A 27,877-nucleotide genomic window follows, 5' to 3' on the forward strand; every position below is an offset into this window, starting at 1 on the left:
TAATATTCCACCAATAAAATCAAATTTTCCATATTAACCAAGTTTAACTTAAACCAATCAAATCATCATCGATCAAGAAATCACATATTCCACATAAATCTTCGATATAAAAAAAAAGTGATAGAGGAGAGAATGTTTATTAAAGATGAAATAATAATAATAATAATAAAAAAAGGATAAAAGAATGCTATGTAAAATGGAGGAGGATGCAATAAAAAATAAAATAAAAATAAAACCAGTACAATACATATAAAGCCACATAATCAAGGGAATAAAAAAATATTGGCCAACGTATCAGCATCACGTCGTTCAAGTCGTAACCTTCGCTTTCTTTCCCAAACTGCTTTGAAGACGGTCCGCACCACATCCGTGTTGTTGTTCCAGTTGGCTTGAGCTAATCCCACTACTTTGTCTACCTGATCGGGTTCATATACAAAATTCCACGTCGAACAAAAATCTGCTGTTTGAGGATCAAAATCAGGATCGTAATCATCATTGCCAATAAAAGGAAAGTAAATCAAGATAATCAATCGCTTCCCATCATCCATACCAGAATATGTTGTCGTTGTCGTTGGGAATACAGTACAAGGTCCAAGTGCATACCGTTGTCGCATATTTGACTGAACATCATTTTGGGATTTGTTACTTGACGTTTGATACTCTTCATTATTATCATGATCTAATCGGTGTTGCTGTCTGTCTAGAGAATTTATCGTTTGTTCTGTTTCCTTAATAGTCTTCTTGATATCTTCCTTTGGCCATCCTGCACCAACAGGCCACCCTTCAATTCCATGGCGTTTCACGTATTCTTCGGCATGATCAAAATGAGGAGCTGTTTGAATATCGGCACTCATATCCACAGCAACTACAATGTCAGCTTTTCGTTCGTTGATAAGTGGGAAAAACGGAATGTTGTTGTCCATACCAGCGTCCATCAGGTGTAACATTTCAGAGTTGAAAAGAGCTTGAGATTTTTTTGTAGTATCCTTGGTTTTTGAAAGTTGATAAAAAGGATTTGCGTAGACTGCAGGTGAGATAGGGTGATAAATTGATAGAGATTTTTGATATCGTCCAATGGTTTCATCTGTCATGTGTAAAGTAGAGATTGGTAAAAAAGATCGTATCTCCTGATAAAAATGGACTACACTGGCAGCAAATGCAGAGCCAAACATACTAAAACATAATATTATTAAAACTATGAGTACACCTTTTCTTTAATCTTATCTTTTTTATTATTATTATTATCATTTTATTAACAGTTACCCAAGCAAACTATCCAATCTTTGTTCCGGTAATCGTTCTGTACATTTTCCACCAACAAATTTTCGACCAAAGGCATACATAGGAACAAATGCTACAAAAATGAGAGAATGGTTAATAGAAAATAGAATATATAAATTAGAAAAATTCGTCATCAATTTTTATTTTTCCGTATTTACCATGTATTTCATCAGAGCCAAATTCATATGCGGATAATTCAAACCATTGATAAGTATGTAATCCTTCTTCTTCGATTTCGCTAGTAATGATATCATCTTCTTGAGGTTGTTCCAAAGTCACATTTTCATCGTTTGTTGAGTTCCATTGATCCACTGATTTGGATTCCAATCCTAGATCTTGTCGTACCACACAGTAGATTGGCATAGGTTGACTTCCATTTTCAAAAAATTGACGCTGACTTGATAGTTTCATATCTGTCTTGTTCAGTAAAAACTCCACTTCATGTTGATCACCATCATCATCATCCTTTTCGATAGCTGTTCTTGTGAATAATGTAGCACCAATCAGAGTTCCAAATAAGTCCACTAAATTGACAGTGCTTTGTTGAAGATATCGTTGACCAATACCCTGTATCAATAGTTTTGCATTTTGAGTGGATGCAGCAGCAAGAGATAAAACATGAGATACACTGCCTATATGACTTCCAACACGTGATTTGAGGTGAGAGATCAAAGTATCCGAATTACAGTTGGTGAGAACACTATAATATAATGATAATGCCCAGCATGATCCCGAAATACCTAAAAGTTTGAAGAAAAAAAAAAAATAAAAGGATGAGATTAGCAAAGTAAAGTATAATTTCCTTTTCCATGTTTGACAGACGTTGTACTATTCATCCTTTTACCTGCAATATAGGTAATACAATCCAATGCACCCGAGTCTTTCATCGCCTTGAGATAACCTGCCAAGCCTAGCATTGCACGATAGCCACCACCACTAAGAGGAAAAAAGGAATCAAGATAGACATCAATGAATAGATAATATTTGTAACTTTGTATTGACAACGAGAATGATTTACCTAGAAGCGACGGCGATCACAGGAATATCTTCTAATTCCACTTCTTTCTCATCAACACCAATGAATTTAGCAAAGGATGATCGTTGAAACTCCATTCTTTTCTGTAAAAAAACATTTTCTTGATGACATAGATGTCGGCCTTGCCTAATTCAGTCAAAAAAAAAAAAAAATGATGATCAATATAGTATCCAACTTATCTTTTGTTTCACATCCACACATCAATGTATAGTCGACTCTTTTTTTTTTTTTTTTTTTTTTTTTTTTTTTTTTTTTACTTTTTCAATCTGTTACCTAACTACTGCATCTTGGTTCAGTTCAGGATTAGCCACAGTATCTTTTACATCCTTTACAGAGTCAATGATATCATTCAAAGTCATATTATCCCACAAGTTGGCCAAAGATTCACGTAGATCAGCAGCTGTCATATTTTGAAAGTTCTCCACCAAAGGAAACCTCGTCAGTATACTCCGAAAAAGTTGGTCTTGTAATTCCAAAAAATTTGCCTTTGACTTTTCTATAATGTTGCTATTTTGATCAATAGATTCATTTGAAGTATTGTTATTCGATTCCAAACATGTAATGGAGAATAAAAGCCTAGGATCGCAAGATAAAAAGGGAGGTGGAAGTTGAGAGGATAAAGGTAGAAACACGGTTTGTCGTTTTCGTTGATTACATTGTTGTTGATTTTGTTGTTGTGGACAAACATTATTGTGACGATAGGAATACAAAACCCAAGCACCGACAGCAGCAAAAGGTAACCCTCGTGCAAGTACTGACATTAGCAAATAATACAACCGAAAAGAGAAAAGAAAGGAAAAGGAAAAAAAAAAAATCAAAAAAAGTAAATTTTTAAATTCAAGTTGTAGCCGGAGTTTATTCAAAACATGATGATCATCATGCTGTCCATTTTATTGTCTATGAAAATGAAGGATGAGGTGTCGAAAAAGGCAAAGGAGTAATATGAAAAATAGATTCACCAGATTTTTTGACTAATTTGTATCTTTCTAGTGTATAACTATCATACATTTGTCCTGCTAATTTAGCTGCTTCAAGATGTAATGGTTTATGAGTAGCTTTAAGAGCATATTCACGATTGATCCAAATACACATTGCTAGACATTCTCGATGTTGATTCAAATCACCAAACCAATACTATTAAGAAAGAAAAAAAAAAGTTAAAATCTATCCTTTTTTTTAAAAAAAAAAATATAATAATAGTCATAATCATTACCTTTAATAAACCTCCAGAATGGATGGCTTCCTCCTGTGCTCTTCTATCAGCTTCATATAATAAAGAATCATTGGCTGATGATTTTCTAACACTGCGAAAAGCAACAATGAACCATTCTCCTTCCCAATTGACTAGTTTGCTTGCAACATGATTCCAATTAAATGATTTTTCCAATGATGAATGAACATAATCATCAGTTACAACATGTAGACTTGGTAAAACATCTAAAAAGGCATGATCCACAGGTCGTAAACTAGCCACATATGAAGCTAAATCTCTTGCATTTTCTCCTAGCCATCCTCTTGGACCAATAGTACTGTTACGAATAGTACGACCTTCCGTATCTAAAGCAACAATTGATTCCTCTATATCATCATCTGAAGAAGTATGATCGTTTTGTTGTTGGGGTATCGATTGATGAAGATGATGATGACTTTGATGAAGCATACTGTTGATATGAAAGATAGAGAAAAAAAAAAAAAGAAGACGAATGAAAAATAGATAATTGAATAAAAAAATTTTTTTATATAGACAATTTTTTTTGAATAAAAACCACCAATGATGTTATGTACGAATGATTGACAAAATTAATCGATAATGATACCATAAGTTAGATCATCCAATAATGCATGGCGTGCTTGACAAGTATTACCCAATGAGAATTTCTCCCCTTCAACTTTTTGAAACCAAATACACCAATAAAAATTCATATTGTCCAAATCCCTTTTATTTTTTTTATTTTTTATTATTTATTCAAAAAGTTTGTCCAAATACTATCCTAAACTAAAATATAAGAGAGATAATGTAAAATGATGGGGGGATCTAATAGAAGGTAGAAGGACGCTTGGCTTGGAAAAGAGAGCGATGAGACTTTTCGATACGTTGGTGACGATGAGGCAAGGGGAAGGCGAGCTTGGGAGCCAACAATTGCTTGATGTATTGGCGACGAACATCAGCAACAGCAATTTCAGCAACCTAATAAAGAAATGAAGAATCGGAGTTGATGAGTCAAATGCATACAGGACATCACATCATTATTATACACACTAAGTTCAATTTATTCTAAAAAAAAAAAAAAAAAAAAAAGACACTTACGCGGATGATTTGAATGTTACCGAAGCGAGAACGATGACGAGCAGCCATATCTTGATAACAAGTGCTAACAGCTTCAACACGAGACATACCACGGTATTCCTTGTACATGTTGTGAGTACCAGAACGAGAGTCGTAACGAAGCCAGATACCGAAGTTCTTGATTTGTTCAGGACGCTTTTCGAAGATCTATTACCAAATAATTGTAATGATAATAATAATAATGGTTAGTATGAATATATTAATATATTCTTATTCTTCTACAATTATACACTTACTTCGTTGACAGACACGATTTCACCAGCAGTCTTCTTGACCTTGCGGAGCTTGGCCAAAAAGTACCAGAAACGAGACTTGGCTACAACATCATTGGGAGCAAAGATTCTCATACGGTAGAGCTTGGGAGTACGGTCTTGCTCGGAAGGGAGCTTGCGACCAACCACTTGGTATTCGTGGAACTAATTCAATGAGTAAAAAAAAATATATAATGAGTTCCTTCATCTTTATCCTGTCTACTCTCATGGCGATCCATCCATCCATCCATCCATTCGTTCATTCATTCCTATCCATCTATATAATCCGATGATATCGTATCGTATCTATCACAATTTTCCTTCTTCCTTTTTTTTTTTTTTTTTTTTACTTTCACTTACTCTAGCCATTTGCCGATAGTGAAAGAGAGAGGGTACGATAGAAGCGAAGGATTGGAAAGGGGAAAATTGATGCCCTTCTACAGCCGGAAATGACCCGGACCCGAAATATAAATTTTATTCTCCGTAACCACTTTCGATTTAATGTCTTTTCATGAATAATCAATAGAGAAATCATCCACAGCATGATTGTCGCTTATCAATAATAATTATGATGATAATCTTTAATAATCCTGATAGCGTTGATTATATTAATGAAGCCATTTAATTTTTCTTTATGTTCACTTTTCTCGATATGATGATTCCCTTTTTTTTTTTTTTTTTTTTGAAACCACGCTGGAATTTAATGCTAATGTCATGCCTGAAACACCTTTTTTTTTATTTTTCTTTTCTTTTCCTCATTTCGAATTCCATATATTCATGTTAAAGAATGAACATCAGGACTATTAGTGCCACCGCTACTACTGACAGAAATAAACTTAAATTCTATCAACCTCAATTAGTATCTATTATCAACAATGATCAATCACTGTGCTCCTTGACTCAACAAGATAAAAACAGTGACAGTCAGTTGCTTCAGCAACAACAAGGACAACAGCAGCGGAAACTACAACACGAACAACAAAAACAACCACAGCAGCAGCAGCAGCAACAACAACAACAACAACAACAAGGAATCTATCAATGGGAACGTTACCGATTGGATTTTGGTAGACCTATGGATGTTGATGTAGATGATATGGAAGGCGATTTATCGATATTGTTAAGGGATCTTTGTGTTATGGACCAGACTCATTCTCGCCACTTTATGCCTTATTGTACTTGAATACCATGAACATCAAATAGCCATATATTATCACACCATATCTTTTTTTTTCTCTCCTTTGTACATAACACATAGATATATCATTAATACAACTATTTATTTATTTATTTATTTATTCTGACCAAATGAAAATAAAACACCATTTTACAATCGCAAAATAAGATAATTGTTGTTGATTTTTTTATTGAAATAGAAAAGGATCTGGAGGGTATGTGACGTTCACACGTACATATTATATATCAAAAATAAAATAGAAAAAAAAAAGGATGGGGAAAAGGGATAAATGTATGATACCTATCTTTTTTTTTTTTCTAATTGAAGAATTTTCTGTTAGGTGAATGACCAAAAAGAATGACACGAAGTTGGGGAAGCATCTAAAAAAAAAAAAAAAAAAAAAAAAAAAAAGGAATCATAGAGAAGAAAGAGATCAGAATCTTTTTTAACACTATCATCACCAAAACCAAAATAACTTACATCATCTTTAACGATTTCCAAACGAGCTTCCAAAGTGTTATCAACAATAATCTTGCCATTCAAACCAGATAAGACAACACCACCAGCACTGAGAAAAAAAAAATGAGTTCGAACATTCTTTGAATAACACCTTTTTTCTTCAAACAATTACTTACTTGGAAGATGGTAAATAATCATCACTGATAGTTACGTTCAAAGGAATCTTCAAAGTATTTTCAAATTCTGTCTTTGCATATTCGGCAGCCACTTGAACTTTATCAGTATCTTGCTCACGACAACGGACAACAATATCAGATTCCATAAGAGTATATGCACCTTGGAGCACCAAGCCTTTCACCAATTCAGTATAGCTACCTTCATCAGATGAAAGACTTTGAACACGAATTCGAGTTTCTTCAAACAAATCATCCAGTACATGTTCGCGTTCTTGAAGTGTACGAAGACGAGCTTTGTTGATATGATTGGATTGAGAGCTAAATAAATCAGAAGGGTCATACCAAAAGTTGATTAATAAAACTTTCTAACACGCACAAAAACACACACACACATATATATATATTCTCTTCCGGGAAGTTAAAAGCTTACATTCGTTTTTGCACTTCAGCTTGCTTAATCTTTCGTTCGAAAACAGCTTCAATGTTGAGAGATTCTTGACGGACAATCTTGGCCTAGTTGAAAAAAAAATATTAAACAATGATAACTATCTTTATCTCCCAAGAAAAATTTACCTTTTCAATATTGAATTCTTCATCAGCCTAAAAATAAAAAAAAAAGTATAATTAGAAAATAAGCTTGGTGCAAGTAATGATATTCCTTTTTTTTTTGTCCTTTACCTTCACTTTGATTTCACGAGCTTTTTCAAGAGCTTCTTGCTTGATGAAAGCTACCTATAAGAACGAAAGAGTGTAAATAAAAAAAAGTTTTACAAGTAAAATAATAAAAGATGATTTATTTTTACCATTTTCTTCATTTCATTGAAGACTTCATCATCATTCAAGGCTCGGACAGTAGTCATAATGGAAAAAAAAAACTAAAAAGAGTTATATATAAAACTGTTTAGTTAAAATATATATAATAATAAAATAGATTATAAGTAAGTATACCTTTATAAATGTAAAAAGTGAGAAAGAATAAGAAAAAAGAAAAAAAAAGGAAAGAAGGGGTGAATGTGTTTGGGTCACAACGCCGCACATCTCACACACAATCAACGTTTCGTATTAGAAGACCGCGAGGGTCAAAGGCAAGTGACGTACAGAGCATGAAAAAATCAGACCGGTTCTTGAAAACTACATCATGAATTATAAGAAAGAATAATTAATATGAAATAAACTAAAGATTGATGAATAAAGTGTACAATGATAACCAACCATAAATATTATTTTATTGACTTGTTCTTAATACAAATTTGCGTTGACCCAAATGAAATTTGCACAACATAAAAAATGAATTTGCGCTGACTTATTTTTAAGTTTGCACCAGTTGGAATTCCCGCAAAATTAAGTAAAAGTTTATGCTATCTTTATTTCAATAAATAAAAAAAAGATCTACAGGTTCTTTTCTTCAGCCAAACAACAATCAAAATAAAAAAGAAAAAAAAAACAAGGAAGCACGGATGAGGTGAGTAAAGAGGAATAGATAACAAGAGAAAGTGCATCAGCTTTAAGTTTACTGGTTTTTCCATGTGAAGTGCGTTCATTTTTTTATTTTTCTGCGTTATGATTAGAGACTTGTTTGCATTGGGGTTTGAGTGTAGTTATGGTTCTTTTTTTATATTACAAATGATTGATGATTAATGATATCAATAGAAACTTCCCTATTCTTTATTATAGTCTTAGTGATCATAACTAAATCAATAGTTCGATCGTTCTCAACAGCAAAACTCGTTTCTTTTTTTTGCATTGTATGTCATCATCTTTTCCTGTTTAGTAAATAAAAAATAATCATCATCCGATGACTGATCGAAGTAATATAGACGACTTCAATTTTATTTAATTATGTAGAGGCAGAGGTCAAATGACTAAATACTATAGGTAAATTCATGCATGAACGATGATTCTGTCGGTGCTGAAGGGAAAGTAATCAAAACCAATTTCCAATGATGATGCCACATATGATGAACGATGAAACCGCATAATGGCAGTAAATGAAGAAAAAGAAAGCGCATTACGTACGACATAGTTCAATCTCCGTATTTTTTGCTTTACCCATTTTCTCTTTTTCTTTTTGTTTTTCTTCTTTGTTTTGTTTTCTTTTATTTTTTTTTCTTTTCACCTTTTTTTTTATATTCCCTTATCTCTATTTCTTTTACATTGATACCATACTTTATATCTTTTTTTATTTACCCTTTTTATTTTATTTTCACGTCTTCTCTCACCCTCATTGAATGGCGCGTACAAAGCAAGGTATGAAGGACGCTCGTAGAAAGCGCCAGAGAGAAGATGAAAATGACAACCACGAAGAACAACCTCAATTAGTCCTTTTGGATCCACAACCTAATCAACAACCATCGAGTAAGTCAGATATTTTTGAAGGCTGTCTTAATCATTTAGTCTAACCTTCTTGTCCTTTTTGAATGAATAGACCCTCCAAAACGGCAACGTCGTGGAAAATCCAAAAATATCACCCGTCGAAAGCAAAACTCTGATGAAAAGCTCTCCAAGCGAACCTCAAGAGATGAACGCCAAGAAGATATACAAGATCAGCAAACCATCAGACGTCCTTGCCCAACATGCCTGCAACATGGTAATACCGAAGCCTCAACAACTCATTCTCGCAGCTCAAGTCGACTTTGCCCGTATCACAAGCTACCTCAGAGTGCTATCTCGCGACAGTTACTGGGTGGTAATACTCGAACTGTTACCATCAAACACGGTATTGAAGGTATCCTGAAGATCCTCCGGAACAATGAAAAGACGCAATTTTTGTCTGGCCTGGCCAAGGTGGTGGATTTCAACCGACGTGTCATGATTTGTGGCCATCTGTTTATCTTGTACTATTTTACGCAACGCCTTTCGAATGGTCTCCAGATACCCTTGGTGTTTTTTGATTATCGATTTGTGAATGGAGTCTACCAACTCATCATAGGGCGCAAGTGGTCTAATGAAAGTCTATTCGAAGAAGAAACTCGTGCACACATCAAGGCATCTTTTGAAGAATTCAAGCGTCAAGTCCCCAATACTCATTGCCCTTTGGTACCCTCTACCGTTCAAGGAAAAGCCGCGATTGGATTCGCCAAGATCCTGACATCCACAGCTCGTTTGTACGCCTCAACGATGATCAATCATATTGTAGAAGGATTTGAGCAGATCTACATCTCGTATCTCCAGGCTCGTTTGGCTCGCATGGTCCCAGTAAGTATCCTCTTTATGGTTAAAAAAAAAAAGTGGCGACCTCTTCTCATCTTTTTCTACCCTTTTTTTTCCTTTTTTTTTTTTTTCTGTAGGCCTTAACTCGCTCCCAAGTTGTTAACTTGGCCGACTTTGTCTATGATACCACAAGCAACAATGACGATTTTCCTCCAACTTGGCCCACTATTGAAATTGACCCATCTTTGGACACCTCTGCTTTTGACATCGCTGTGAACGAAGCCCTATTGGAATTGGTTAATGAAACATCTAATCGTTGGAACCGCCTCTCTGTTTTGATGGCTAATAGTCGACAAACCTCTGCTCCAGAAGTCACTGAAGACGATAATGACAATGACGACACCATGTCTTTGGATGCGCAATCCTCTACTAGTGGTTCTGTAGCGACAACAAATGCAAGTACGTCTACAATGGGTGTATCAGACCTTCGTATTGGTGATCCCTCTTCTACAACGCGGCCAATTTCCATAAAGACTTCAACATTGACTCGGTTCCCTCATCTGTTCATCTCCATCATGTATGATGTTCTTGTTGATATGGAAGCCATGAATGCCACGGATGCACAATTGTCCCAAGTCAGCGATCAAGTCGTGAATAACAACTGGGTTTACCACCATTTATCCTCGTTACCCGAATGGAAATATCTGAAGCATCACCAAAGACGCAAACTAGTCTATGGATTGAAAAAAACAATAAATGAACGAACTGTATTTGAACAACATCGTCTACCGTCGGTACTCGGTATGGAATCCCGCCAATCTCTTGCAACTATTGTCACCACGACACAAGAAGAAATTGAAAACGGAACTTTTGTATCACCACACTACCTTGCTATGCCAAAGCTTAGACTGTTTTCCATCCTGCCTGTCCCCGCCATGACTCGAAAATTTATTCATGTCTCTCATGAATCATTGGCTGAAATCATGCGTCATTTTGGTCTTGGTAAATATGTACAGTCTCACACATCAGCGACTGCAAATCAATTAAATCCAAATTTCAAAATCTTTAACATGTCCAAGATCAAGAGTGGGTAAGAAAGAACAAAAGGAAAGAAAGAGGAAAAAAAATTGGATAGAGAATAACATTTTTTTTTATATATATAGCACGGGAATATTCGAAAACCAATTCTATACTGATGGATATTCCGTGTGTTTCCCATTCAAGAAACCGGTATTTGTGTCTCATGGTAAACCTCTAACCTTGTCTGATATGGATCCATCTGTCCTAGGTGACTTTGAAGTATGGGGGATTGACCCTGGTGTTAGCGAAATCTTTGTGGCTTCGAACTCATCTGATCCTCGTACATATGTTAATGATTCTGAAATTCCCAACGAACCGATCTTGGCTACACCAGAACAAAATCGACATCAAATTCGCAAGATGAGCGCGGCTGAATTTTATTGCCTGGCTGGATATCCGAAGACCAACGACAAGATAAAACAATGGAAACAAATGCGTGACATTGATGCGGTCGAAAGTGGTATTGGCTCTCCAAAAACAGCATCCTTTCAACAAGTTGTCCAGTATATTCAAGACAAGATGTCCACGTTGGACCTTCTTCTATCGTTTTATGGTCAAGATTTTCAGGAACTCCGTTTTCTTAACTATCACGGTCGACAAAAGGCAACCCGAGAAATGATCAAGGTCTTCGTAGATGGTGGGCATAAATACGGACAGCATCGTGACTGCGGCAACACGTTTGATGTTCAGCAGCGTCGGTTGAAGCATGATGGAACAATGAAGCAACGTCGACGTAGGTTTGAACCAGTCCAAGAGCCTCCCCCACCCAATACGTAAGTAAACTTACAGGAGAGTATGTGTTGACTATGAGATGCCTAAACTTTTTTTTTTTGTGGGGTGCTGTGTAGAGCCAAGACTAACAAGTGGAAAAAGCTTCCGTTTGAACAATCCTATAAAATCCCCTTGCTTTGTATTGGTGATGGAAAATTCGACCGAAGAACATTTCGTGGCAAACCCCATGGTCTGGCGAAGGCGTTCCGTAAAGCAGTGAAGCAAGCCCAACGACAACATCTCCTCCTTGCCGTGGATGTGAATGAAGCTTGGACCTCAAAAGTGTGCTCGATTTGTGGGGCAAGAACCATCGTGGATATTTATTTAGACGAAGAAGATCGAACATCGAAATTGCATAAAGTGGTTGGCTGTACTACCTGCCATAAATTGTGGCAAAGAGATGTTAACGCATCTAGAAATATCCGATCCCTGGCCTTGTTTGCTATCCTTGGATTTGTGCCCTCTGTGTTTACCAACAAGTATAGTGAAGAAGAATATACCTCTTATCCTCCTGGTCGTAAACCTAGTCAAGATTATCCATCCCCTCATCCAAGTAACAGAAACTTGTTAGACGAATAAACTGTAAGCTGCACCGCCTTTTTCTTTCTTTCTTTCTTTTTTTAACCCTCTACTTTTTCATAGGCTATTGATTCTGTCTGTGGTTGTAAGTGTCAAAAAAAAAAAAAAAAAAAAGCGACTACTTACTCATCATATTTCTCTTTCTATTCTTTTTTTGTATATTCTCTTTTTGGTACGATCAATACAACGCAAATCACACCTTTATCACCCGCAAACGCAAATTATTTATTTTTCTCCGCAACTCTTATGAAAAAAACAGTAAGAAAACGTGGCTACTCTAATAATCCTGCTTTGTTATTAAAATTGAAAGGGCGCCAAAATTTTCTATATAAATTAGTTCCATTTTTTATTTTTTATTTTTTATTATTCTTACTATTTTCTTCTCACTTTATTTCTTACATTACTATGTCTCAAACTGGTATCTATCGTTTACAATGTCAAACTCAATCATATGATTGGGGAAAACTAGGCTCAGAATCCAAAGTTGCTCAGTTTGCCAGTAAGTCCGGTATCACTGTGGATCCTACTAAACCTTATGCTGAACTATGGATGGGTACACATCCTAACGCGCCTTCTGTTATTATGGATAACTCTGAATCACTCAAATCTCTTATCAAACAAAATCCAAGTCTTAGTACTCAAGCCATTTATGATCAATATAACGGTGACCTCCCTTTTCTTTTCAAGATCCTTTCCATTCGCAAGGCATTATCCATTCAAGCTCATCCTGATAAAACCTTGGGAGCGCGTCTATTCAAAGAACATCCCACCATCTATAAGGTAAAAAAAATAAAAAAAAACAAAAATAAAAAAAAAAAAATAAAAAAAAATAAAAAAAAAAATCTTGCTATATAATATATTGAATATCAATACATTTTTTTTTCTCTTAGGATCCTAATCACAAGGTAACGCGATTATTTTACTTTTGAAATGATATATTCCGAAAACTCATTCTTTTCTCTTCTTACTTTTATATAATATAGCCTGAAATGGCTCTTGCTTTGACTCCCTTTGAAGCTTTATGTGGATTCCGACCTTTGAATGAAATTGTACAACATCTTGAAAAGTATCCTGAATTTGCTCAATTAGTTGGATCAGATGTAGCAAATGGCTTTATCAACTCTGTTGGGGACGACAAAACTGATACCGACAAAAAGGCGGCGCTCAAACAACTCTTCTCCTCCTTGATGAATAGCTCAGTACAAGACGTGACTTTTTACTTGTCGACCTTAACATCACGTTTATCACAATTACCTGTATCAAATCTGGATACCATGGATCAACTGGTTTTACGCCTGGATCGAGAATACCCTGGAGGTGATGTTGGTGTTTTTTCTTCTTTATTACTGAATTATGTGGTGATGACTCCTGGACAAGCTATCTTTTTAGGTGCCAACGAACCTCATGCTTATCTATCCGGAGGTAGTATCATATAAACATGAACAAAAGGAGAAGATATTTATTTAGAGACTTTTTTTTTTTTTTTTTGCTGATAGACTGTGTGGAATGTATGGCTGCTAGTGACAATGTGATTCGTGCTGGACTCACTCCCAAATTCAAGGATGTTAAAGTACTAGTCGAAATGCTATCTTACCGTTATGGCTCGGCTGAAGGACAAAAGATGAAGCCTGTGACTTATGGTTCTCACTCACTGCTCTATGATCCCCCTATTGATGAATTCTCTGTTATTCAAACCCAATTGACTTCAAATCAAGATGAAAAACACGCGCCCATTCAAGGTCCAAGTATTTTGATTGTCACTGGTGGTACTGGCGAATTAACTGGTGAAGCTTTGAAAACTGAATCCACTTTTACTCTCAAGGAAGGTTATGTTTACTTTATTGGTGCTGGCATTCCTTTGAATATCCACGCTGGTGAACATGGTCTTGAATTATATCGTGCCTACAATGCTTGATCCGGTTGGTTTTTCTTTTTTTCTCTTTTTTTTTAAAAAAAAAAAAAAAAATCAACGATCAACTCTTTAGTATAGTGTCTGATTTGATATTACCTGAACTTTCGGATAATGTACTACTTTTAAATTCTTTTTGGTCTTTCTTTTCCTTGATTTTAACCTCGTTTAAATAAACAACATATCACCTTATTTTTATTCATCTATGATGTGATCTTTAAATATATATATTTGATTTCGCAATGAAGTGTGAGCAGATGGATACCTATTGAGTGGTAACACAATATGAGAAAGCAAATATTTAAACGCGCCTACGCGCTTAATGCTTTTGAATGTGCTTGATCACAAAAACGAAGTGATTGTTTCAAATACCGCATGGCCTTTTTTTTATTTTTTTTTTTTTTATCTTTATTTTTTTTTTTATTTTTATTTTTATCTCTCTCTCTCCTTCGTTAACGTGCACATAGACCATTAGACGATCTATCTATTTCTTATAATGTCGTCCATCGAAGATCACGAATTACCAAAAGCCAATGTTACTAGAGTATTAAAACATGCTGTAAGTTTTGATCTCGATAAACAGAACATATCAAATGTTGATTTATTCACTCTTTTTTTTTTTTTTATCATAATAGTTACCTCCTGGAACTGCTTTACAAAAAAATGCCAAACTAGCCGTTAGTAAAGCATCTACTGTATTTATTAATTATATCACTTCGCTGTACGTAGGATCTTGATACATATAGGTGTTGACTCGATAGATTAGAACTGACTGCGTATTATTATATCCTTTTTTTTCACATAGTGCTCATGATGCTGCCAAAAGTAACAACCACAAGACGATCACACCAGTTGATGTTATGAAAGCGATGGAAATAGCTGAATTGGATCACTTACTACCACAACTGAAAGAACGACTACAAGGTAAATATATATATATATATATATATATCAAGTTTGATTAATATTGATCCTTTTTTATTTTTTTATTGTTATATAGAATATCAGACATTACAAAATGAAAAGAAACAACGAAGAAAGGATAAGCAAAACGATTCAGCGACATCTGGAACAAAACGAGGGTTGGAGGATGAAAACGGTGAACAGGACGATCTGACAAATGAACAATCAGAACCAAGAAAGAAGGCTAAAGATAGTGATGATCGGGAAAACAACAATAATGCATCTGTAGAAACAACAACAACTGCAACAAATAGTAATAGTATAGAACCTATGGAAGAGTAGTTACATAGTATACATTTTTTTTATTATTATTATGATTTTATTATTATTTTATATGCACAAAAAATAAACAATTGGTTTCAAACAAATACAAAAAAATCTACTTTTTTTTTTATTGATGGTAATAATGATAAATGATAACAATACAGAAAAAGAATATATAACAAAAAAAAAAAAAAGATAAAACTAGTTCACATTGTAACGGGGTAACCTTCCAATACAAAAGACAACAGAGCTGATACCACACAAAAGAGCTGCTACTCGGAAAAGACTAATAGCACCATAATATTCATAGATATAGCCACCAATTAATGCACCAAGACCAGTTCCCAAACCTGCATGTAGAGCGCCAAGAATACCTTGAGCTACAGATCGTTGTTCAGGGGGAAAGAAACTATCGATTTCACTGACAGCTGTTGCCCAGAATATACCAAAACCAATCCCATGTAATGTTTGTAATAACATGGCAAAGATATTTGTTGAAAACCGATCAGGAATCAATAGTGTGTAACCAATACATCTTATAGCTGTTGCAATATGTGCTGCTAATACCAATTTTGTGACACCAAATCGTTCCGTCAACTTTTATTAAAGAAAAAGAAAAAAAATCAGTAAAAAAAAAAAAAAAAAAAAAAAAAAAAAAAAAAAAAAAAAGATACATCATCCATTTTTTTTTTATCTCTACCTGTTTTGCAAAACAAAAAGATAAAAGTTCAGTGATTCCACCTGTAGGACCATTCCAACCTATCCAACTTGCAGGCATATGTAAATCACGACCTTGGAATAAGAATAAAAAGTTGACAATGATCGACAAAGATACACCCATCATCAATGTTGTAGCCAAAAAGGTCAAAACACGAACTGATCCCAAGATGGATAATGAGGGTACATCATCTTCCAAGATATGAGCCATAGATTGATCAACAGATGGTATTCTTGATATGGCTAGTCCAAGATCAACGCCAACAGTGTCCAGTGCTTCATCTGCTTCTTCACGTACCGATACAATGGATTGAGCTGTTGCTGCCTTGTAAAGTTGAGTATATGATTCTTCATCTGCTGTAGCCGCCAATACCGATTGATAGTTTCCTTTGAGTAATTTCTTTTCACCAGACGCCATAGTATGATTGGAGTGATATGGTTGACTGGAGAGAAGTCGTTCATGTACAGAATCTTGCTCTAATCCTTCTTCCAACTTGCCTTCTTCATAATCATCAAATTGGACTAAAAAGGATAAGAATGAGAATACCAATGTCGATATACCAAATACATAAAATAAAACATCCAAATTGTTTGTTATAGAGATCAGCTGACCGACTACTAAGATCGTCAAGCCACAAGATACAGATCCCCATAATCTTTGTTGACCTAAGATAAAAAAAAAAAAAACATTATTCACCAAAAACAGAAAAAAAAAACAATTGAGTTTAGTCCTTTCTTTTTTTTTTTTTTTTTTTTTTTTTACCATATAAAATTTTATTTGGACCCAATATCTTCATGACTGCACTATCGACCAAAGAAACATTGGGAAGAGTAAAAAAGGCAAAAGTCAAAGCAAAGGAACTAGTCAACAAAACCAAAGTAGCATTGGATAATTGAAAAGTATTAGAAGAAACGATATGACCAATCATCATGATCCCCATGACAGCGACACCACCTAAGAGACCAGTCATAGCCATGACAGTACCATGAAAATGAGGACGTTTATCAACAATAATGGTCCATAAAGGACAGGCAGCAGATTGGATGAATGGAGCAATGGCAAGTACTAAACCGATTTGATCCGAAGAAAAACCAAGGGCATCATGATAGTAAAGTGGAAGATAAGGTGGCGCAGCTGATAACAAAGCAAACACGCTTATATATAATAATTTACACAATAAAAACATATACAAAAGAAAAAAAAAGTAAAGAAGAAGAAGAAATAAATAAATAATTAAAAAAAAGACAAAAGAAATTATTTATATAGTAATGCAGCCATTAGATTCCAAGTCCGATCTTTTGTATTTCTATCAAGGATGTAACTTGACACTATTTATTTGTTTGTTTCATCCACTCATCCATCCCAAGTTTGACTGACACACGGATATTGTTTATGATGGAACAAACGGGAAAATCGATAAACCATAAATATTGTAAATAATGAGTTTCTCTTTTTTTTGGAAGTTTATCAGTTTGAGATCAACGAATTTATCCCTTATTATTAATGTATCAATTTCTTTTCTGTTTCGACATAAATAGACTTCCCGTTTTTTTTTTAACCAATTTAGAGCTCACTGAATCAGATTAGCCAGTCATCAACGGCCCAAGTGAAAAAAAAAGGGTTAGAGAGATAGGGTAATGCCGTTATTTTCTTTTTTTTTTTTTTTGTTTTTGGACATGATGTCTTTAGCGTGTTCCTTGATAAGCGATTAGATTGTTGAACAATGAGAAGAAAATAAAAGAGATCAATGTCAAGTTGAATAAATTGTCATTGATTTGTTTTTTAATCTCCGTTTCCTTGAATTTTTGGGAACTGGTACAGTTTATCGTGTGGACAAGAGTCACGAATTTTTACCCCCCCCCCTTTCCTCTTGGGTCTTTTAATTTTTTTTTTTTTTCTTTTCATCTATCCTTCAATTTTTTTTAATTAAAGATGGCATCAAAGGAACAACAAGCAGCCACCTTAATCAATCAACTTGCAAAAACAACCAATGAATATGATGATGAACAAAGTCTAAGTTTATGTGACCAATTGATAAGTTTACAAGGTGAAAACGATATTCTTCCTTTACATTGTAAAGTCATTACATTGATTCGCTTGGAAAAATACAACGAAGCTCTTTCTCTCATTAGTCGAAAATTCCGCGACAATAAAACCGTTGACTTGACTTTTGAAAAACTCTATTGTTATTACCGTACCAACCAATGGCAACAAGCTTTTGACCTTTTATCTTCTATCAAAACAAACCATTCTAACTCCTCATCTTTACGGTTCTTGGAAGCTCAATTGGTAAAGTATTTTTTTTTATTTTTTTTTTTTTTAAAAAAACCTTTTTATGTTCGTAAAACGACTAAGTGATTTTCTTTATACATATATATAAAGTTATATGGTCAAGACAAATTCCAACCAGCAATTGATATATACGAAGCTCTTTTACAAGAAACTGATGAACACGATCCATTGTATGAAGAAATTCAAGTCAACTTGTTAGCTGCTCGAACTGGATTAGCTTTTGATACACCCGAAACTCAAGAAGTATCAGATTTAATTACTACAACTAGCTCTGGTTATGAGGTCACTTATAATGCTGCATCTATTCAATTGGCCCAAGGCAACTATACTCGTGCTGCTGAATTACTGGAATTAGCAAGAAGTAAGTGTGTATCATATCTAACTCTAATGATTAATCTTTTTTATTATTATTTATTTAGAACAATGTAACGATAGATTGAAAGATCAGGATATGGCTCATGATGAATTAGATGACGAATTGGCCGTGATTGCAACTCAGTTGGCATATACCTATCAAACTCAAGGACGTGTCAAGGAAGCTATGGATATTTATCAGGATATTGTGGCATCAAAGTAAGAAAAACGAATTAAAAAAAAAAAAAAAAAGGAAAATCAATTTTATTTATTATTATTGTTATTGTTATAGGATCGATGATACTGCTGTCAATGCTGTGGTTGCTAACAATCTGATGACTTTACAAAAAACAGATGACTTATTTGATTCCGCCAAAAAGATCAAAGTGGCCACTGGAAAGGATGCTGACACTAAACTCAAACAATACCAGAAACGAATCATTTCTATGAATGAAGCACTTTTACAAATGTTTATGAACAAGGTAACATTACATTTATATTCTATCATTAGAAAAGTATTCATTTTCTTTTTCTTTTTTTTTTTCTTTTTTTTTAAAAAAAAATATAGCATGGATCTTGCAAAGAAATTATTCAACGTCTAATTAAACAGTATCCTAACATGGACGAACTTTATCTTATTCTAACAGCAGCAACTTATCATCAACAAGAAAAAGCAGACAAAGCATTGGATGAACTGAAGGCAATTGCAAAACAACATCCAAAGTCATTGGCCATTCGATTTGCCACCATTCAACTCGAATTATTGTCATCACAACCAGCCTCGGCTTTGAAGACATTGGAAAATTATATGGATCAAGTACAGGATGATAAGGAAGCTCATCGACCTGCTGTGGTTGCGTTATTGGTTTGGCTTTATGAACAAACAGGTCAAGCAGAAAAGGCAATGAAAACTTTGGACCAGGCATCAAACTATTGGAAACAACATCATCAACACATGAATTCAAACTTACCATCATTACAATCATCATCACATTCAGCAACACCTTCTATCTTGAAGCAAACCGCTGCATTTAAACTCAAGACCGGTCGATTCCAAGAAGCCGCTTTGGATTATGAACAATTGGTCAAGGCTGATCCTACAGATATACAAGCAATCGCTGGTTTGATTTCAGCTTATGCAGATATCGATCCTGTTAAGGCAGAACAATATGGAGAAACTCTTCCAGTCATTGCTAGTGATGCCTCATTGAATGTAGATGAATTGGAAAATGTGGTTCCAGGTGTCAAAAAAGGTTATGTGAAGAAAGATCCTTCCAGGTAAGATGATATACTCTCTCTCTTCTCAAGATATATTTGAAATATACTCATATCATTCGTTACATCTTTTTTTTTTTTTGTTATATGGATAGTGGACATATCAAGAAACCAAGAAACAAAAAGAAAAGATCACCTTTATTACCCAAGAATTATGATGAAAGCAAGACTCCTGATCCGGAACGATGGATGCCAGCTCGTGATCGATCTACATATCGTGCCAAGGGTAAGGCAAAGAAGGCAGCTACAAGAGGACCACAAGGAATGGCCATGGAAGGAGGAGGTATTGGTACTACTGGAAGTGCAAGGATCGCTGGACGTACAGTAGAATCACCATCATCACCAACTACAGAAGATATCAAACCCGTTGCTTCAAGTGAAACTAGTCCGGCTGCTACCAAAGCTACCTCATCCAGCAAGAATACAAACAAGTCCAACAAGAAAAAGAAAAAGGGTGGAAAAAACAAGTGGTGATCATATTATAGAATCATATTTTTAGTTTAGTTGTATTTATATATTCTATATACATATATTTTGGTTGAAATGGTTGAATAATAATAATAATAAAAAAAAAGTTTTTATTGAAAAAAAAAAAAAAATGAAGCTATACTAGGGTAACTAAAAACAATATAGAAAGGGAAAAATTATAGTTGACAAGCCAATTCATCCAAAAAGACTTGAGCACCTTGAACAATGATCTTATGTTCTTCCTTGTGAATTCTATCTTCCAGAGTTTCCAAAGTATCGTCAGGCAAGATGGGGATAGGTTGTTGCAAGATGACCTGACCACGGTCAACGTCAGCGATGACCTTATGGACCATGATCCCAGTTTCAGAGATGCGACCTTGTTGATAAGCTTCAAAAGCACGTTCGATAGCATGGGCACCGTCGAATTGACCAGGGAGGGCAGGGTGGAGATTCATGACATTATTGGGAAAATGGGCCAAAAACGTAGGAGACAGGATATGCATCCAACCAGCCAACACTATTAAATCAGGTTGCATCGTGTGAATCAATGTCGCCACACTTTCGTCGAAATCTTCACGCGTCTTGCCTTGATCCTTGAACTTTTTTAACGACACTGTCTCCGTTGGAATACCGGCTTGTTGAGCTCGTTGTAAGCCATATGCTTTTTGTCGATTCGAGATCACCCCAACGATCTTGGCTTGTAACTTTCTTGGTGTTTGTGTTGCATCTATCAAGGCTTGTAAATTGCTACCTGATCCCGAAATAAGTACTACAATCCTGGGTAACTCATCATTAGACGCCATGTTGAAAGAAAAAAAAAAAAAAGTAAAGAGTGTATCCAAAAAAAAAAGGAAACAAAGAAAAAAAAAAAAGATGAGATCTTTTTTTCTTTGACTTGCTTCATCACGCAGGACTTGAGACTCAGACACAAGATTCCCTTTTTTTTTCAATTTTGAAAATCTGCTTTGACATGTTAATAAAAAAAGATTGCCATAAAAAAAAACATACACATATTTGACTGGTAAGTTTGATGGTATGATTGGAAGTTTAAACCTTCAAAATGGGATATGAAAATTCATTGGATATTGGTCATTATGAGGGATGGTAATATTGGTATTTCATTTTTTTTTTATTTTAGTTCTACAAGTTGTGAGATAACATATAAACTATTATTAAGATAACTGAAAGAGAATAATTGCATGTATGTTAAGTCCAAATTTGGTACGATGATGATGAGTTTTGAGTGAAATACAAAAGTATAAAGAGATACACTCCATGTGATGTTACAGCATAGTACAAACATTTAGATGTTAAAAGAAAATGGTTCGAATTTTTCAAATGCGATTTTCTCTGTATGGGCCAAACTGAGCTGATGAAAAGTCATTATCCATTATTAGGCTACTTTTTAATAGTGCCACCAATGGCGAAGAGTGTTTGAGATTTGGAGGGATGAAAAAAAAAAAGAAAATGGGATCATTTTTGATTTTTACAGCCAAAAATTTGAAACTCCTCAGCCAAAGTTTGGCTGTAAAAATCAATCGTCGAGGGTACATCAGGCAATTTTTGGAAAAATCGATGAAATCCTTTTGGTGATCATTGTACATTAAGTGGCAGGATAAGTGATTAAATGACATTAGATGATATTTGACTACTTTTTTGGGAAGAATCCAATGGTGGTCATTTCATTGGATGATGATCATTATTGGATGAGGGATGATTGAATTGACTCTTATTTTTTAAATTACTCAATAAATCGCAAAGTAAGTTCTAAATTGTTATTAAGACAATTGAAAGAGAATGTTTTCATTTATGTTCATTCCAAATTTGGTGTAGTGATGATGACTTTTGAGTGAATTACAAAAAAAAAAAAAAATAGAAATAGGTACACGTTTATCCCATGTGATGTTACAGTGGAAAAGATAATGAATATCAAAGAGAGATCAGTGTACTTAACAACAAAAAAAAAACAGTTTCTAAACCAATGAATGAAAAGAATGATGAATAAACCAAAAGAATGAAGGACAAATGCGACTTTGAAAGAAAAAAAAAATTGGCACGATATTACGAATGATTACCCCTAAAGTTTAGTTTGCGAAAAAGATGGGACTTGACAGAAGACAAAACTGGATTCAAGACTGCCCAAAATTGGTAAGAAAGAAGGAACGGTTTCCGATGTCAAAAAAAAAAAAAAAGGAAAGTATCATCATAGACCGTATTAATAAATCAATGATCTAAAGTATTAAAAAAATAAAAGGTAAATCAGTCTTTTCAATCTACTGTGTTCGTTTCTAATAATAATAATGATGATGATTTCGTTTTTTTTTTTTTTTAAAAAAAAAAAAAGTAAGGTACCTGACTTTTTTTTTCCTCCCTCATCAATAGACTCGGCATCTGTTTCTTTTTTTGGATAGTGCCACCAAGTATCGAGTTTTTGGTTACTTCCCGGCGCAGTCGAAACATTCTCAGAGTGTGGCTTGAAGAAGAGCAAGACGTTTCGCTTTCTTCCGATTCCAAAGTCAGCATGGAAAAAGAGAAAGAAATGGGCGGCTCAGCATCTTGGAAAAAAAAACATTCATTTCTATTTGAACCCTTGATTATTATTTATGGATAAGATGGCATTGCACGTGGTTCTTGAAACTTTTTTTTTTCTTTGTTGTTTTGTTCATTTTTGTATAAATAAACCTATCCTATTATTTTCCCCCCCAAGGGGTTGATTTCTTTTTTTTTTTTTTCTTCCTTTCTTTTTTATCTTTATTTAGTTATCTCTTCCTTAACAGATTACCTTATTACTTATCTCTCCCATTCGATTGTATTCCCATTGACAAATCAAATAATATATATATCTATATATATAACAATGAAAGTAACAATGAATGACTGTTTGGTATGTCAAGCCCGTGATTCCAATTTTTGTCCCTCTTGTGGTGTAGATATTTCTCAATTCTCTCATGAAGATTATTGCCCTTCTGTCCGTGGCCGATGATCTTAATAGATCATCATCATCATCATCATCATCATCATTCTTTCTACTCCTGTCATTAATGTATATATGTGTCATCTATTTTTTTTTTTTTTTTTGGGTATGAAAATCAATACCATCAACCCCCCAATACAATGTTTTAGAATATACCTTCTTTGTTTTTATATATCTACTTTCGTTTATGAAATAAAGTTTTATCATGGTCATCAATGTCTTTTTTTTTTTTTTTTTTTTTTTAAAAAAAAAGCAGATGGTTTTATTTATCTTTTTTTTTTTTTTTTTTCCTTCTTCGCTTTCCCTAAAATCATGTTTCACTAATTTCCCAATAACTTGTCTCTCAAAAAGGAAATAATCACTGGCTCTATTGGCGTTTCCCCCACACACACATACCTCGCCACCAATCAAAAAGCTTGTCATTAGATTTTTTTTTTTTCCTTGATGCTCAAATGACAGATCATGGTAACAACAAGAATGAATAACACTTGCGTAGTTGTTCCATCTATTTTCAAGTCAATAATAAATACATAACTTTCCCCCCTTTCTCTAAACTAAGTAACAAACAATATATAAAATATATTTATATCTAATAGATAATCAAAGTAAAAATGATTTTATTGTATAATAATGGACACCGTCGTCATCACAAAAAAAAAAAAAAAAAATAAACAAACTAAAAAGTTGACTAACTAGACTAAACTAAACTACAGAAGCCATCCGGATCTTGAACGCGAATATTGGGTATGGATGAAGATGATTCTGGTCGATGATGATACACGTGTTGTTCCTTACCTTTTTTTCCCAAACCGTTAGCACGCATACAGTCCTGTCTAGCCGTTTGAAACGCCTTGAGATAAGTCACAAGCATATGATCTTCAAGACATGTTTTGGATATAAACATTTCTTCTGATAACAATGCAGAGCTTTGGTGTAAAGTGAAGACTACATCATCTCCGCCTGTGGGTAAGATCGGTTCCGAATGACTGGAAGAGAGGGTGGATGATGATGATTCATTACGTAACGTGATTGGTATTGATGTTGATGTCATGGTAGAATGTCGTCGTTGAATAACATTGCCCTTCTTTTTAGTGTTTGGTCGTTCGGATGGTGTACTTTTGCTGTTATCATGTGTTGTTGGAATGGATCGTCGCCTAAATTGGTATACTCGGCCAGGAACATATAATAAGGGATATCTTGGTTCATTTGTTTGGAAGATTTCCTCTCGTCGAGTCTTAATGATGTCAAAACATGCTTTTCGTGTTGCTTCGTCATTGTTCACTTTGCTGATACCACCTAGTCCATCCGCTGCTATGAGAGCGTCCATAACCAATTCCTTCGTGCAAGATGCTGTTCCATAAGAGAGTCGAGCCACCAGGTCATCATGACATACAAAGCTGTCAATATGATGCTTATATTTTTCAGAGAGATCCAATGATACACTTGCCACTGGTGCATAACTATAACAGTGTACTTTAAAATCTGGGTTATTGGATAACTGTCGTAATTCATCTATATGATCAGCTATCATCATTGTCAATATGGCGGCTGTCCCGGCTCCAAGTGAATGTCCAGTGATAATGAATGATTTGATGTAAGGTGCTGTTTTTTGTTTGCTTCGTTCGTGAATATAGTGGAATATTTGAGGTATAATTCGACTGAAGAACCATTGAGCTGAAGCTAACATACCGCTATGTACTAATCCACCTTTCCAAGGCTTATAATCGCATACCAAATCTGTGATCACATCATATAAACTCTATATAATGTAAAATAAAAAAAAAAGAAATATGAATATATTCATCATTATCATTCAAATATAGATAATTACCCAGGTACCACGAATGCCAAGCACAACCGCTTCATGTCCACGATCCACAGACACAAAATAACTTGGTTGGAAGACCGCCCCTTTTCGAAGACCATATTCATAACCCAGTAAATCTTCTTGAGGTATTTTGAGGAAACGGACGATAGCTTCTTTGTTTGATCTTGTTTTCATCACATCTAATAATGACATAATCAATGAATTAAAACAATTTATAATATAATAATCCTACCTACCTTTCAAGTATTTTGCGTAATCACCAAGATATGAGATACCTCTCCAACCCTATCATCAAAATCAATATAAAGTTTGAATGTCAATATCATCGGTATCACTTGGTATGACATAATTTTTTTTCTCTGTTTTTAAGAAAAAAAAAATGATTTGAACACTTTTCGTACGTACATAGGCAATAATAGCATGACCCAAGAAATAATGTGCTTCATCCAAAAATCGAAGATCCGTCACTTTTCCCGCTGGAGGTGACCTACAACCAAATAAAAATAGAATATCGAAAGATTCAATAAAAAGATAATTAAATCTATTTATAAATCCCTTGGTTTACCTTGGTACATCTGTATAAAACTTTTGTAACATGGAAAGAGAAGAGAAAAGCTGCATACTGGTCACTTTGAATCCTTGGCCCTATATAATAGAGTAAACAAAAAAAAAAAAAAAAAAAAAGGTAAGCGTCAGACTACAGTCATTTTTTTTTTTAAAAAAAAGAACAACTTACAAAAGCATTCATCATTTTCACCACAGCGCGCACCAAAGTTCTTGTTTGAGGACTCACTACCAGACCAATCATGCGATCCAAACTGGGATGAGAAAGTGCCACTTCTTCAAAAGATTCGTTGATCCACCTAAATGCAAAGTTTTTGTCACCAAAGTTGTGGCTTCTAATACTGGAATTATCAGAAAAAGCACTATCCCTGTCATCATGAATCGTGGTTGCCTTTTTGTTTGTTTTTCCGTTCCTATCGTCATTTGTCGTTGTTGTCGTCGTCTGATCCTTCCTAGTCACACGTGCTAAGAGTAAGTTTCGGCTATCCGCATCACATCGCGAAAAACAGAAAGAATCATTGATATTGTTGGATGGAGGTTGAATAGGGTGTGAATCTGATGTCATGGAAGTATTGAGAGATGATTCAACTTGTCGTAAACTATGACTATGCCCATCGTTGTTGAGAACTTGAAGATGTTGTTGTTGTTGTACTTGATCAAAATCCATAACATGAATGATATCTGGTTCAATAGCGTCATGAAATCCATCATCTGAAGCAGTTTCTCCGAATAATAGCGACTCTTGTTGATAACGCATGGTTTTAGATGAGACGGCATAGGAATCAAGGCTACTACAACTACTATTGGGACTGTCGGTAAAAGTACGAGTACTGACTGTTCTAGTACTTCTTTGGCTACGTCGACTTGATGATAGTGATAGCCCTTGATGACTATTGTTACTACGGAATGTGTTGGTACTATAAGAATCAAAATCCTTGGCGGCATTGTAAGGTAGATAAATTGGGATGGAATGATCACTGGTATCAGGAGGACGTTGGAAAACATAACGAACACGAATTTGAATAGAACCAATAAAAGGAGTCATTGAGTTCTTGCGATGACTTGGATGTTGTTGATAATGCAGGTAATGATCATGTTCCCATTGTGATACACGATTGGACTGATTAAATTTAGGTAAATTGGGTAAATTGGGTATGTTCGGTAAGTTTGGCATATTGGGTAAACTTGGTAGACTTGGCATATGAGACTTCAAAAAATTGTGTGGTAGTGGGATATGAGCCGGTAAATAACGTCGGGTGTGGTATTCATACATCGGTAAAAACCTATAAAACAAAAATACAAAAAAGAAAAAAAAGTAAATAAAAAAAAATATGTAAATAAATTATAAATAATTCATACGTGAGGTACACATCATGTCGATTTTTGAGTTTGGATATCTTGAGTTTTGCTTTGCCAATATGTTTTGTTTTGGAACGCCATCCTTTACGTCGATCATATAAATCCAGCTATAAAAAGTAATGAAACGATTAATAACAATAGTAATGTTTCAATTTCTTTTTCTTTTTTTTTTTTTTTTTTTTTTTTTTTTTTTTTTTTTTTTTTTTTTTTTTTTTTTTTTTTTTTTTTTTTACTTCAATAGTATCAAATAGTTGATTATGATATGAGGTAGTGAACAAAAATCCTTCATTCCAGTTACCATTGGGATCTTTTGATCTTGATGAATAGTATTGTTGTGATCCCATCCGTATTCGCATGCGAGGGTTTCTAATATCTACATCTGATCGAACATTCAATAAATCAATCTAAATAAAATAAAATAAAATAAAATAAAAAAAACGTTGAACTTTGTTGTCAAGGATGTATTGCTCTGTTATTTTTTTTTTTGATGTACCTGAAGTTTCCCTGGTGGCAAAGAGTTTTCTTGTAATACTTCTTGTTGTGTCCATTCTTCCACTAGTTTTGATAAATCAGGTAAAGATAATCGACGTTGTATATTGGGT

At 34.5% G+C, this 27,877-nt stretch overlaps 10 protein-coding genes across 10 annotated transcripts; 3 read left to right on the forward strand and 7 right to left on the reverse strand.

Moving 5' to 3' along the window:
• Positions 1-118: 118 nt before the first annotated feature.
• On the reverse strand, positions 119-3,096 carry BX664DRAFT_322846 (acyl transferase/acyl hydrolase/lysophospholipase). Its single transcript, XM_051543571.1, has 6 exons — positions 2,591-3,096; positions 2,300-2,443; positions 2,126-2,217; positions 1,440-2,021; positions 1,264-1,354; positions 119-1,173 (listed from the first exon to the last, which is right to left on the reverse strand). The coding sequence occupies exons 1-6, from the start codon at positions 3,076-3,078 to the stop codon at positions 264-266; spliced, it is 2,307 nt and encodes a 768-aa protein (XP_051405664.1). The 5' UTR covers positions 3,079-3,096; the 3' UTR covers positions 119-263.
• A 104-nt stretch (positions 3,097-3,200) lies between these two features.
• BX664DRAFT_290604 (uncharacterized protein) lies at positions 3,201-3,977 on the reverse strand (the record flags this gene model as incomplete). The annotated part of the gene is made up of 2 exons (XM_051541896.1): positions 3,201-3,451; positions 3,531-3,977. The coding sequence occupies 2 exons, from the start codon at positions 3,975-3,977 to the stop codon at positions 3,215-3,217; spliced, it is 684 nt and encodes a 227-aa protein (XP_051405665.1). The 3' UTR covers positions 3,201-3,214.
• Positions 3,978-4,235: 258 nt separating this feature from the next.
• Positions 4,236-5,319, reverse strand: BX664DRAFT_322851 (60S ribosomal protein L18ae). Its single transcript, XM_051543572.1, has 4 exons — positions 5,276-5,319; positions 4,901-5,080; positions 4,626-4,811; positions 4,236-4,505 (listed from the first exon to the last, which is right to left on the reverse strand). The coding sequence occupies exons 1-4, from the start codon at positions 5,282-5,284 to the stop codon at positions 4,353-4,355; spliced, it is 528 nt and encodes a 175-aa protein (XP_051405666.1). The 5' UTR covers positions 5,285-5,319; the 3' UTR covers positions 4,236-4,352.
• A 923-nt stretch (positions 5,320-6,242) lies between these two features.
• On the reverse strand, positions 6,243-7,750 carry BX664DRAFT_290611 (ATP synthase subunit). Its single transcript, XM_051541897.1, has 8 exons — positions 7,676-7,750; positions 7,531-7,602; positions 7,406-7,459; positions 7,301-7,327; positions 7,158-7,240; positions 6,728-7,045; positions 6,573-6,660; positions 6,243-6,472 (listed from the first exon to the last, which is right to left on the reverse strand). Exons 2-8 carry the CDS (start codon positions 7,585-7,587, stop codon positions 6,410-6,412), a joined length of 690 nt encoding a protein of 229 aa, XP_051405667.1. The 5' UTR covers positions 7,588-7,602; positions 7,676-7,750; the 3' UTR covers positions 6,243-6,409.
• A 4,877-nt stretch (positions 7,751-12,627) lies between these two features.
• BX664DRAFT_33501 (phosphomannose isomerase type I) lies at positions 12,628-14,423 on the forward strand. Its single transcript, XM_051545818.1, has 4 exons — positions 12,628-13,087; positions 13,198-13,212; positions 13,291-13,729; positions 13,804-14,423. The coding sequence occupies exons 1-4, from the start codon at positions 12,713-12,715 to the stop codon at positions 14,220-14,222; spliced, it is 1,248 nt and encodes a 415-aa protein (XP_051405668.1). The 5' UTR covers positions 12,628-12,712; the 3' UTR covers positions 14,223-14,423.
• A 239-nt stretch (positions 14,424-14,662) lies between these two features.
• On the forward strand, positions 14,663-15,544 carry BX664DRAFT_322860 (histone-fold-containing protein). The gene is made up of 4 exons (XM_051543573.1): positions 14,663-14,775; positions 14,852-14,937; positions 15,022-15,140; positions 15,217-15,544. Exons 1-4 carry the CDS (start codon positions 14,713-14,715, stop codon positions 15,459-15,461), a joined length of 513 nt encoding a protein of 170 aa, XP_051405669.1. The 5' UTR covers positions 14,663-14,712; the 3' UTR covers positions 15,462-15,544.
• Positions 15,545-15,575: 31 nt separating this feature from the next.
• On the reverse strand, positions 15,576-17,371 carry BX664DRAFT_290617 (major facilitator superfamily domain-containing protein). Its single transcript, XM_051541898.1, has 3 exons — positions 16,924-17,371; positions 16,144-16,826; positions 15,576-16,040 (listed from the first exon to the last, which is right to left on the reverse strand). Exons 1-3 carry the CDS (start codon positions 17,345-17,347, stop codon positions 15,645-15,647), a joined length of 1,503 nt encoding a protein of 500 aa, XP_051405670.1. The 5' UTR covers positions 17,348-17,371; the 3' UTR covers positions 15,576-15,644.
• A 678-nt stretch (positions 17,372-18,049) lies between these two features.
• BX664DRAFT_33544 (uncharacterized protein) lies at positions 18,050-20,641 on the forward strand. The gene is made up of 6 exons (XM_051545904.1): positions 18,050-18,450; positions 18,544-18,814; positions 18,873-19,026; positions 19,100-19,289; positions 19,376-20,085; positions 20,178-20,641. The coding sequence occupies exons 1-6, from the start codon at positions 18,094-18,096 to the stop codon at positions 20,554-20,556; spliced, it is 2,061 nt and encodes a 686-aa protein (XP_051405671.1). The 5' UTR covers positions 18,050-18,093; the 3' UTR covers positions 20,557-20,641.
• Positions 20,642-20,685: 44 nt separating this feature from the next.
• Positions 20,686-21,389, reverse strand: BX664DRAFT_322863 (phosphoribosylglycinamide formyltransferase). The gene has a single exon (XM_051543574.1). The coding sequence runs from the start codon at positions 21,351-21,353 to the stop codon at positions 20,727-20,729; it is 627 nt and encodes a 208-aa protein (XP_051405672.1). The 5' UTR covers positions 21,354-21,389; the 3' UTR covers positions 20,686-20,726.
• Positions 21,390-24,571: 3,182 nt separating this feature from the next.
• BX664DRAFT_255544 (uncharacterized protein) lies at positions 24,572-27,619 on the reverse strand (the record flags this gene model as incomplete). The annotated part of the gene is made up of 10 exons (XM_051540419.1): positions 24,572-24,748; positions 24,807-25,283; positions 25,356-25,531; positions 25,589-25,637; positions 25,758-25,839; positions 25,918-25,997; positions 26,089-26,543; positions 26,895-27,199; positions 27,276-27,382; positions 27,509-27,619. 10 exons carry the CDS (start codon positions 27,617-27,619, stop codon positions 24,572-24,574), a joined length of 2,019 nt encoding a protein of 672 aa, XP_051405673.1.
• Between the last annotated feature and the right edge of the window lie 258 nt (positions 27,620-27,877).

This window comes from Halteromyces radiatus (assembly GCF_025201355.1).
Source record: "Halteromyces radiatus strain CBS 162.75 chromosome Unknown BX664scaffold_1, whole genome shotgun sequence".
Classification (NCBI taxonomy): Eukaryota; Fungi; Mucoromycota; class Mucoromycetes; order Mucorales; family Cunninghamellaceae; genus Halteromyces; species Halteromyces radiatus.